Raw genomic sequence first — 10,863 nt, 5'->3', positions numbered from 1 at the left:
ATATAAAGGTGACAATAGAAAACATTTAGCACTTTTAAAAATGGCAACTCAATTAATGTTAATAACAAAAACAAGAGTTTGGGCTACTAAAGGCCTCAATATTTTCAGCAATCCAAGCTTACACAGCCTTTCATCAACACTTAGAGCTACTTAGCCACCGAAGGGTGAGTATCTGAATATGTTCTTACGGACAGAATTCTGTAATTAAATACATATCTCACATTGAATGATAACTTAAGTATATCCACACTTTGTCAAAACACATGAAAACTCATGTTTTCTATTGCAGATAGATTCTACCTTTGCTTTATCAATTAACCCATGCCTAAAACAAGGATTTATCTATAATGCATAAATTTATCATACATCTTAAATTGAAGCTTTACAAAAATATTTTGCAAAATTATACAGTAAATGGGCAATTAATACTTTTTCAATATGGTCTCCAATGTATGGGTCAGAGAGAAAAGTATAGGTCTAGCCATTCTGACTTTCAGTAATTTTCCAAAAAAATTCAAGCATGAAATGATCAAAGTAAACCTGACTGGTAATAACCAAAGAGGAAACTGAACATTGAGATCAAAGGTTATTCTTCGACTAAAATCTCCTCAATATCCAGCATTATGATTAAATCCAAATAAAGCACTTTGTTTGACATTTGACACACAGAAGGCGTAAATTATCTTACTATGGTACTGTAATAGTAAAATGTACAAGCAAACATGAATGCTGTTCTAAAAAACAACAATATTTATATACCAAAGTTTCCCATGTCAATAATTTGACAAGTTCTCAAAAACAGATTTATGAAGTATAAAAAACTACTTTCTTTACTTTAAAGAAGGTTTGAGAAATTTCTCAAAAAATATAACACTGCTTCATTGTAATGGAACAATAGATACTTTAAAACTTCATTTTAAACTATCGTAGACGGAATGTTACGTTCTTTTTCTACCAGATCACGATTTCTGGGTACTTTTGACACAATCCTCACCAATAAACAACAATATAACAATAACAGTATATAGAATATCCACAATTCATACCATTTACAAATTCGTTCAATTAACTGAGAAACTTTCGTAACATCGTCATAAATGTTCTCAAAAAACTTTTTCAAACATCTGTTAGTAAGACATACAGTATCTTTGTAACTTACAACAGAAAGAAGAATTCTAGTAATTTCTAATGAGTAAAATAAAGCACAAAATATCTCACTTAAGACTATCAAAACGTCAATCACTTCTTTAATTAAAGTTTCAGACTCTCCGAATTGTACCCCAACATTTGCCTCAAACAAAATATAAGACTTTTTTCAAAATACATGTATTTTTTTCCGATATCGGGAAAAACTATCAGATATACTTAACAATATAATTCCTATGGAACACTGAAGTTTTATGCCACAATGATTAGACCTTAATGAAAAACAAATTAACCTACAAAATCTGCCTCCAAAAAAGAAACTAATAGTCTCCAAAAAGAAACTAATAATGTTGAATATGCAGACATACAAAAACTTTCTTCAAATCTGATGCGTGATTGTTTTGTGTATGTTCTTTTTTCCAGTAATATATAATGTAAAATACATGAATTCCTTTTGACCAAGCCATGTTTGCAATATTTCTTAATTTGATAGTGACTAAATATTTATAGCCGAAGAGAAAATTGCTTTTAAGTTGTGTAATATTTTAAGCACAACAATTTTCTGCACAGATCAGGGCATTTGTTAAACAAATGACACTGGGGGTAAAATAATTTTTTCACGAATATTTCTACATTTTAGCAGATGTTCTAATTATGGCATGAACAATTTGAATGCTTATAATGTTTGAATGTTCATCAATCTTGAAGAGAAGAGAATTTATTTCCTAATGATAATTGTTATGAGGATTTAGTTGGATCATCCATCTGTCGACCTCCATGATGCAGTCGTTGAAAACTTCTTGGGTCACTGTCAAAATAAAATAAACATACATGTACTTTTATGTCAAATACCGGTAAGTGCTTTTGTTTATTCGTTTTGAGTATGTGTCATTTTTCAACAGTATTTTAGTTATGTAATGGTGGGCTGTTAACCCAGCAGGCAGTTAACCAAACAAGTGTGCCTGGATTCTGAACGAGTATTAACCCGTTCTTCCCAAATAACTGCCAACTTCCCCGCATGAATCAGGTGGCAGAATGACTTCAAACACAATGTCTTTTTACTAACTGTCATGTAGCTCGGGGATCAAACTCATGAATCAGGTGGCAGAATGACTTCAAACACAATGTCTTTTACCAACTGTCATAGAGCTCGGGGATCAAACTCATGAATCAGGTGGCAGAATGACTTCAAACAGAATGTCTTTTACCAACTGTCATGGAGCTCGGGGATCAAACTCATGAATCAGGTGGCAGAATGACTTCAAACACAATGTATTTTTACCAACTGTCATGGAGCTCGGTGATCAAACTCATGAATCAGGTGGCAGAATGACTTCAAACACAATGTTTTTTACCAACTGTCATGGAGCTCGGGGATCAAACTCATGACCCCATGGGCCATAGAACTGTGATCTCCCTATTGAGATAAGAGGAAGGACTACGTCAATTATGGCTGGCCGAAACTGATATAATTAAGTTAAAAGATTTTCAATTCATTTTATCAAAATAAGTCATCAAATAGAGTTAAGTTAAATATGAAAGCAACAAAAATCAAACTTTACAGAGAACTGTTTGCAGAACATGTATGCCTCCCCCAATGATGGATTGTTTCATTTTCCGTCCTGTGTTCACTATGACCTTGACATTTGGCTTACTTACCCCCAAAGCATTAGGGGCCTTCAACTTCATTAGCCCTTACCCTGCTTCCAGTGTGAAGTGATTTTCAAGTAATTAAGTCGGTTCAGGCCCATGACATTGACCTTTAACTTTCTGACCCCAAAAACAGCAGAGGTCTTCTAGCTCATTAAGCTCAAACATGCCATCATGTTTGAAGGTTCTTGGTTAAGAGATTCTCAAGTTGTCATGCTGAAATAGCTTTCAATGTTCTGGTCCCTGAGACCTTAACCTAGGGGTCATCTAAAATGTACTGCATAAGCCTAATCATGCTAGCAAGTTTCAAGATTCTGGGTTGAGTGGTTCTCAAGTCATTGCGGGGAAACCATTTTCAATGTTTAGGTCCCTGTAACCTTAACCTCTGACAAATTGACTCCAAAAACAACACGGGTCATCTACTTCATAAGCCTCATCATGCTCTTAAGTTTGAAGGATCTAGGTTGTGTAGTTATAAGTTATTGAATGGAAACCATTTTAAAGGTGCATGCCTCTGTGACATTGACCTTTGACCTACAGACTTCAAAAGCAATTGTGGTCATTTAATTATAAGCCTAATCATGCTACCAATTTTGAAGATCTGGGTCCAAGTTCAAAGAGCTGGGTCAAGTGGTTCTCAGGTTATTAGGCAGAAAGAAACAGTGTCAAGGTTCAGCCCCTTAAACTATAGGGTTCACCTACTCCGTAAGCTCAATTATGCTATGAAGTTTGAATGTTGAGTGTTCTTGGGTTAAAAAGATGAAATTGTTTTCAATATTCAGGTCCCAGTGACCTTGATCTCTGGTCATCTACTTGATAAGCCAAATCATGCTTTCAAATTTGAATGTTCTAGATAAAATGGTTCTCAAGGTATTGAGCATAAACCATTTTGAAGGTAAAGACCTCTGTGACCTTCATCTTTGACTTACTGACCACAAACACAGTAGGGGCCATCTACCTTATAAGCACAATCATGTTGGTTTTAGGTAGTGTGGTTCTCAAGTTAAAGAGCATAAATGATATCTGAAGATTCAGTTTCCTAATATCTTTAACAAAATATATGAATAAAGCAAAATGTTTTAAAAAGTTTCTCAAATGTGACCAAACTACCTTAAGTTGATTTTATATTATATATCTAATATTCAAACCTGTCTTGTTGTACTGGCATCGGACCACCACCAAGAGTTGGAAAGTCTTCTTCGCTTTTTAAATTTGGTGCTGCTTTTTTCTTCCGTAAATGAGCTGGAATAGTTGGCCCTGGAGTAGCACCGCCTGCAGCAGCTGCCGCAGCAGCACGTTGACTTGGCGGAGTATATTTGCCTGGTGTTGGTTTTGGCTCTTCTTTTTGAGCTTCTTCCGTCTGAGGTTCTAAAGTGACAAACAACAGAATGTGTGAATGCAGGAAGAGGTTCTTTAATAACAGGATTGTGTAAACACTAGCTGAGGTTCTGTATAACAGGAATATGTAAAGGCATGCTGAGGTTCCATAACAGGAATGTATAAAGGCTGGCTATGTTCTATAATAACTGGAATGTGTAAACACTAGCTGAGATTCTTTGGTTCTGTGAACAGGATGACTGAGGTTCAATACAAAAATGTGTAAAGGTTGGCTGAGGTTCTATAAAAACAGGAATGTGTAAAGGCTGCTAAAGGTTCTCAAAAACAAATGTGTAACGGCTGGATGAGATTCCATAACAGAAATGTGTTAAGACTGGCTGAGATTCCTATCACAGAATTTAGTACAAGAGGGTCATTGACCCTAAAACGCTCACCTGTGTATGAGGCTTCAAGTGTGTTTTTAAAAGTACAGAGTTAGTTTTCTTCTATGTTAGCCTATATTATATACATGTTACACACACTTCTGAACCTAGGGCAATAATTTGAACAATTATGGTAGACATTACAAATCTGATATCACATGCCAAATATCAAGGCTCTAGCTATTATTGATTCAGAGAAGAGAAGTGACCACGCCCCCGGGCCGTCCTGTTTTTTTTTATTAATGACAATTATTTGAACAATCTTGGTAGAGGGTCACACAAGTAGGGGTGTCATGATAAACCGGTATACCGGTATGTTGCAATATGTTTCCAAAATTGTATTGCACCGCGATGCGCACCCAACGTACCGGTTTTCTACGGTATTTCCTCGCAGTTTTTCTTTGTTAATTGTGTTTTGCAAATTGCCATATTTTTCATGGTCTGATCAATTGAAATATAAATTCCAAAATTTTAATCAAATAGATAAGTGTTGAGGGTCATGCAGGTTCATGAACTAAACATGTTGAAACAGTGCAGTATAGTACATGCAATAACTTTCAGAATTGTAATTGACTTGCACACATATACATTCCATAAGAAATTTCCTTATGTTAATTATTTTCTATTTATCCTAGTTCTAGTCATGAAACACTTATAAGTTATATTTCTACTCAAAACCTTGAGAGTGATATTTGTTATAGCTTATGTTTACTTTCTACAATTTATTTAAAGAGTATGGCGGTGTATAAAGGTTTTATAGTAGTAAAAGAATCTCAGGTCATAGCTTTAGTTCAAGAAGCAATATATTGTGGTACGTATTGCAATACGACGATAATGTATTGCAATATAACGTGGTACGCTTCAGGCGTATCGTGACACCCCTACACACAAGAACCATTTGTGTAATATTGTTTTAAAATCTGACTTGCAGTTTCAAACAAGAAGATTTTCAAAGTTTTCGCTATATTCATATAGCGAAAATTGACCAGGCCCTCTTACGGCCTTGTTTTTTGACGAATCAAAATAATTTGAACAATCTTGGTAGAGGGTCACACAAGGACCTTTTGTTTAGCATTATTTTAAAATCGGGCCAGCAGTTTCACACAAGTAGATTTTTAAAGTCTCCACTACATATACATATAGAGAAAAGTGACCACGCCCTCTGGTGGCCATGTTTATTGATAAATTAAATCTATTTGAACAATTATGGTAGAGGGTCACACAATGACAATTTGTGTAAATTTATTCTAAAATCAGGCCATTAGTTTTAAACAAAAAGACTTTTAAAGTTTCCACTATATACATATAGGGAAAAGTGACCATGCCCTCCGGTGGCCATGTTTTTTGCTGAATAAAAATAATTTCAACAATCTTGGTAGAGGATCACACAAGGACCGTTTGTGTAAAATTATTCTAAAATCAGGCCATTAGTTTCACACAAGAAGATTTTAAAGTTTCCACTATATACATATAGTGAAAAGTGACCACGCCATCTGGCGGCCATGTTTTTTGCTGAATCAAAATAATTTCAACAATCTTGGTGGAGGGTCATACAACCACCATTTGTGTAAAATTATTCTAAAATCCGGCCAGCAGTTTCGCACAAGAAGATTTTTTAAGTTTCCACTATATACATGTACATGATGAATCAAAATAATTTGAAAAATCTTGGTACAGGGTGATATAAGGAATATTTGTGTAAAATTATTTTTAAAATCAGGCTATTAGTTTCATACAATAAGATTTTAAAAGTTTCCACTATATACATATAGGGAAAAGTGACCACGCCCTCTAGCGGCCATGTTTTTTGACAAATCAGTATAACTTAAACAATCTTGGTAAAGGGTGATATTAGGACCATTTGTGTGAAATTATTTCAAAGTCGGACCATCGGTTTAGGAGGAGATGCCATTTGAAGTTTTTTTCTATTTTAGTTCTGGCAGCCCATATGTTCAACCAGGCGGAACCGTACTGACCTCGAAAACATCAGGATTCGTGATGTAAACAAATTATCAAACTGAGGGACATTGTTTCTTCCATTCAAGTGTGCATAAAATGCCTCCCAAAGTAATTTTAATGTAATTTTAGAAAGGGGGCATAATAAAAAAAAGTCTACCTTCTGGTTTAGGGGTAACAGGTTGCTGTGGAACATTGTCAGATTCCACCCAAGGCCCCTGTTGCCCTGTGTCCCTCTTTTTCTTTCCCCCTCCATCTTCGTCCTCCTCTTCTACATTTTCTACTGTCTGTTCTTCTGTTTCTTCATTTTCCTTTTCTCTCCTGATGCACTATTTGAAATCTTAAAGGGAATATTCAACATTTGACATTGAATGTATGTATTTAGAAAGAATTCAATGAATACTATAAACTGGCGAAAAAAATGAAAATCGGACTACAAACAGAAAAGATATGGCAATTTAAATATTATCAATTAATTAAATGGCAGCCATTTTGAGCACAGTGACGTCAGAGTCATTCCCTTATATGGATATACCAAATATTATATTAATGGCAAAATTATGTAATACACAACTTAACATGGAGCTTAAATTTAAGGTATACACTTTAACACACATACTTAGGTTCATATTATATTATTGTTCACAAAACATGTTTCTTTTAGTTGTTATTCACTGATTGTCCATACATGGTAATGCCCATATTTTATAAGGAAAGAATAATATCACTGTGCCCAAAATGGCTGCCATTTGAGTACATAGATGGTATTCAAATGGCTGTATCTTTTTTGTTTGTAGTTGATTTTGATACTTTTTTCGTTGGTGTTAATGTTTTACCTAGTTCTTTCAATTAAGAAATGTTGCCAAATGTTGCATATTTCTCTTTAAGCCTGGTATATATTCAAGAATATTTTTTTAAAAGATAATCTGTTAAACAGTGAGACTACTACCCTTAAACAACTTATGTGACTTGTAGATTCGCCAATCTTCAACAAGTTACAATTCAAACAACTTTTTACTCATTATTCACATAAAAAGCAACATACAGGACTTTTAAGATTTCCTATTTTTAAACCAGTTACAGTTAAAGAAACTTACCTGATAATCTTTAAATCAGTTACAGTAAAAGCAAATGTACACTTTTCTGATCCAGTATACTAAAAGTACATACATGACATATAGAAGATCTGCTATTCTTAAAGCAGTTACATTTGAAGAAAATTTTGTGACTTGAAAACTTGCTAGTCCACAATGTTTATAGTTAATTTACCATTTTGCAACATGAAGATCTCATGTGACTTGAATTGTGAATACTTGCAATTTTAAAACCAGTTACACATAAAGCAACTTACATCTATGCGACTTGGAGACTTGCTACTCCTAAACCAGTTACAGATAAAGCAACTTACATTCATGCGACTTGGAGACTTGCTACTCCTAAACCAGTTACAGATAAAGCAACCTACATTCATGCGACCTGGAGACTTGCTACTCCTAAACCAGTTACAGATAAAGCAAATTACATTAATGCGACTTGGAGACTTGCTACTCCTAAACCAGGTACAGATAAAGCAACTTACATCTATGCGACCTGGAGACTTTCTACTCCTAAACTAGTTACAGATAAAGCAACTTACATTCATGCGACATGGAGACTTGCTACTCCTTAACCAGTTACAGATAAAGCAACTTACATTCATGCGACTTGGAGACTTGCTACTCCTAAACCAGTTACAGATAAAGCAACTTACATTCATGCGACTTGGAAACTTGCTACTTCTAAACCAGTTACAGATAAAGCAACTTACATCTTTGCGACCTGGAGACTTGCTACTCCTAAACTAGTTACAGATAAAGCAACTTACATTCATACGACATGGAGACTTGCTACTCCTAAACCAGTTACAGATAAAGCAACTTACATTTATGCGACTTGGAGACTTGCTACTCCTTAACCAGTTACAGATAAAGCAACTTACACTTACGCGACTTGGAGACTTACTACTCCTAAACCAGTTACAGATAAAGCAACTTACATTTATGCGACTTGGAGACTTGCTACTCCTTAACCAGGTACAGATAAAGCAACTTACATCTATGCGACTTGGAAACTTACTACTCCTAAACCAGTTACAGATAAAGCAACTTACATTCATGCGACTTGGAGACTTGCTACTCCTAAACCAGTTACAGATAAAGCAACTTACATTCATGCGACATGGAGACTTGCTACTCCTTAACCAGTTACAGATAAAGCAACTTACATTCATGCGACTTGGAGACTTACTACTCCAAAACCAGTTACAGATAAAGCAACTTACATTCATGCGACTTGGAAACTTGCTACTCCTAAACCAGTTACAGATAAAGCAACTTACATCCATGCGACTTGGAGACTTGCTACTCCTTAACCAGTTACAGATAAAGCAACTTACATCCATGCGACTTGGAGACTTGCTACTCCTAAACCAGTTACAGATAAAGCAACTTACATCTATGCGACCTGGAGACTTGCTACTCCTAAACCAGTTACAGATAAAGCAACTTACATTTATACTGTAAGGCGACTTGGAGACTTGCTACTCCTTAACCAGTTACAGATAAAGCAACTTACATCTATGCGATATGGAGACTTGCTACTCCTTAACCAGTTACAGATAAAGCTACTTACATCTATGCGACCTGGAGACTTGCTACTCCTAAACCAGTTACAGATAAAGCAACTTACATTGATGCGACTTGGAGACTTGCTACTCCTAAACCAGTTAAAGATAAAGCAACTTACAGTTACAGATAAAGCTACTTACATCTTTGCGACTTGGAGACTTGCTACTTCTTAACCAGTTACAGATAAAGCAACTTACATTCATGCGACTTGGAGACTTGCTACTCCTAAACCAGTTACAGATAAAGCAACTTACATCTATGCGACCTGGAGACTTGCTACTCCTAAACCAGTTACAGATAAAGCAACTTACATTCATGCGACTTGGAAACTTGCTACTCCTAAACCAGTTACAGATAAAGCAACTTACATCCATGCGACCTGGAGACTTGCTACTCCTAAACCAGTTACAGATAAAGCAACTTATATCTATGCGACCTGGAGACTTGCTACTCCTAAACCAGTTACAGATAAAGCAACTTACATTCATGCGACTTGGAGCACTGGCATTTGATTTGGAGGGAACTTTCTCTTAGATAAAAATGTATTTATCACATGTTTAACGTCGCGGGAGTGTTATAAAGCCATTACTTAAAAATGATAATATACTAGTGTCATAGAGCTTTGGCATCGGCGTCGTTTATTTTATCGGAGACGTAGGTCAAATTGACTTGTTTATATGGTAAAAGAAAGTAAAATGTTTGATGTTTCGACAGGAAAAGCTGACATGTGATAAAAAAATATTACATTTGCGACTTTCCACATTGAATTTATTAAACTCGAATAGAATTCAACCCGTTTAATAGATTCAATATGAAAAAAAAACACTCAAGTAATATCCTCGATTTCTTATTTACTGACCAGACACGTTGTCAGAGACGTTTTCTTGTTTCCCAAAATAAGAAATATTTATGATTGTGGATCAAAATGGAAACACGTTTTCGTTGTTTTTCTTTGTTCAGCTGTAAGGCTATGCCTTAAAGGTATACTGAAATTTGAACAGTTGTTCTGAAAATATATCTATAGGCTGAAATGCATGGCGTAACATAAGAAATACTTTTAAAAGAGGCGAATCATTAAACTACAGTTTTAGCAAATATTTGCATTCTCGTATGAAACAGTTTGATATTTTTATTATCTTGATTGTCTTTTTACAAGAGGACGAGGACAGGAATAACACTCAGTGAGAATGCAAATAACAATATGATAACAGATAAACAACAGTTCAGACACAATGATACCAACTGATGCAGTTATTCCAATTACAAACTATCAAGGTTTGTTTTGTTATATTAGTACGCAAAGATAGGGCATCTTTCATATTTATTTAGATGAAAGAACTTTCGGTATTTAAAGGAGATATTTTTATAAAGGCTTGGGGACTATAATGGCTGTTTTTGGCCCCATCTCGGAACTTCAAAAAAATGACCCGAATAATATAGATCAATATATTTTTTTTTGCAATAAAACCAAACTTTTATTTCAATACATTAAAGATGGTTACCATGGCAACCATTCTACATTAACACCTAAAAATTGCAATTTTGCACAAATTCATTGGTTTTTATAACATATACGTTAATAAATCGGAAAAGAGTTTAACACATATTCTAGCATAAAACTGCTGTCACTTTTCGGGGGGGGGGGGGGGGGTTTAACAGGAGAGAAAACGTGTGTTAACAGAGAG

General features: G+C 35.1%; 1 protein-coding gene across 1 annotated transcript; it reads right to left on the bottom strand.

Annotated features, from left to right (window-relative positions):
• Nucleotides 1–1,884: 1,884 nt before the first annotated feature.
• On the bottom strand, nucleotides 1,885–8,389 carry LOC123560962 (protein CDV3 homolog). Its single transcript, XM_053533596.1, has 5 exons — nucleotides 8,377–8,389; nucleotides 7,610–7,617; nucleotides 6,673–6,841; nucleotides 3,945–4,164; nucleotides 1,885–1,954 (listed from the first exon to the last, which is right to left on the bottom strand). Exons 1-5 carry the CDS (start codon nucleotides 8,387–8,389, stop codon nucleotides 1,885–1,887), a joined length of 480 nt encoding a protein of 159 aa, XP_053389571.1.
• Between the last annotated feature and the right edge of the window lie 2,474 nt (nucleotides 8,390–10,863).

Source organism: Mercenaria mercenaria, unplaced genomic scaffold (genome assembly GCF_021730395.1).
Source record: "Mercenaria mercenaria strain notata unplaced genomic scaffold, MADL_Memer_1 contig_2902, whole genome shotgun sequence".
Classification (NCBI taxonomy): domain Eukaryota; kingdom Metazoa; phylum Mollusca; class Bivalvia; order Venerida; family Veneridae; genus Mercenaria; species Mercenaria mercenaria.
The sequence above is the reverse complement of the archived record's forward strand: the minus strand, read 5'-3'. Positions and strand labels throughout refer to the sequence as shown.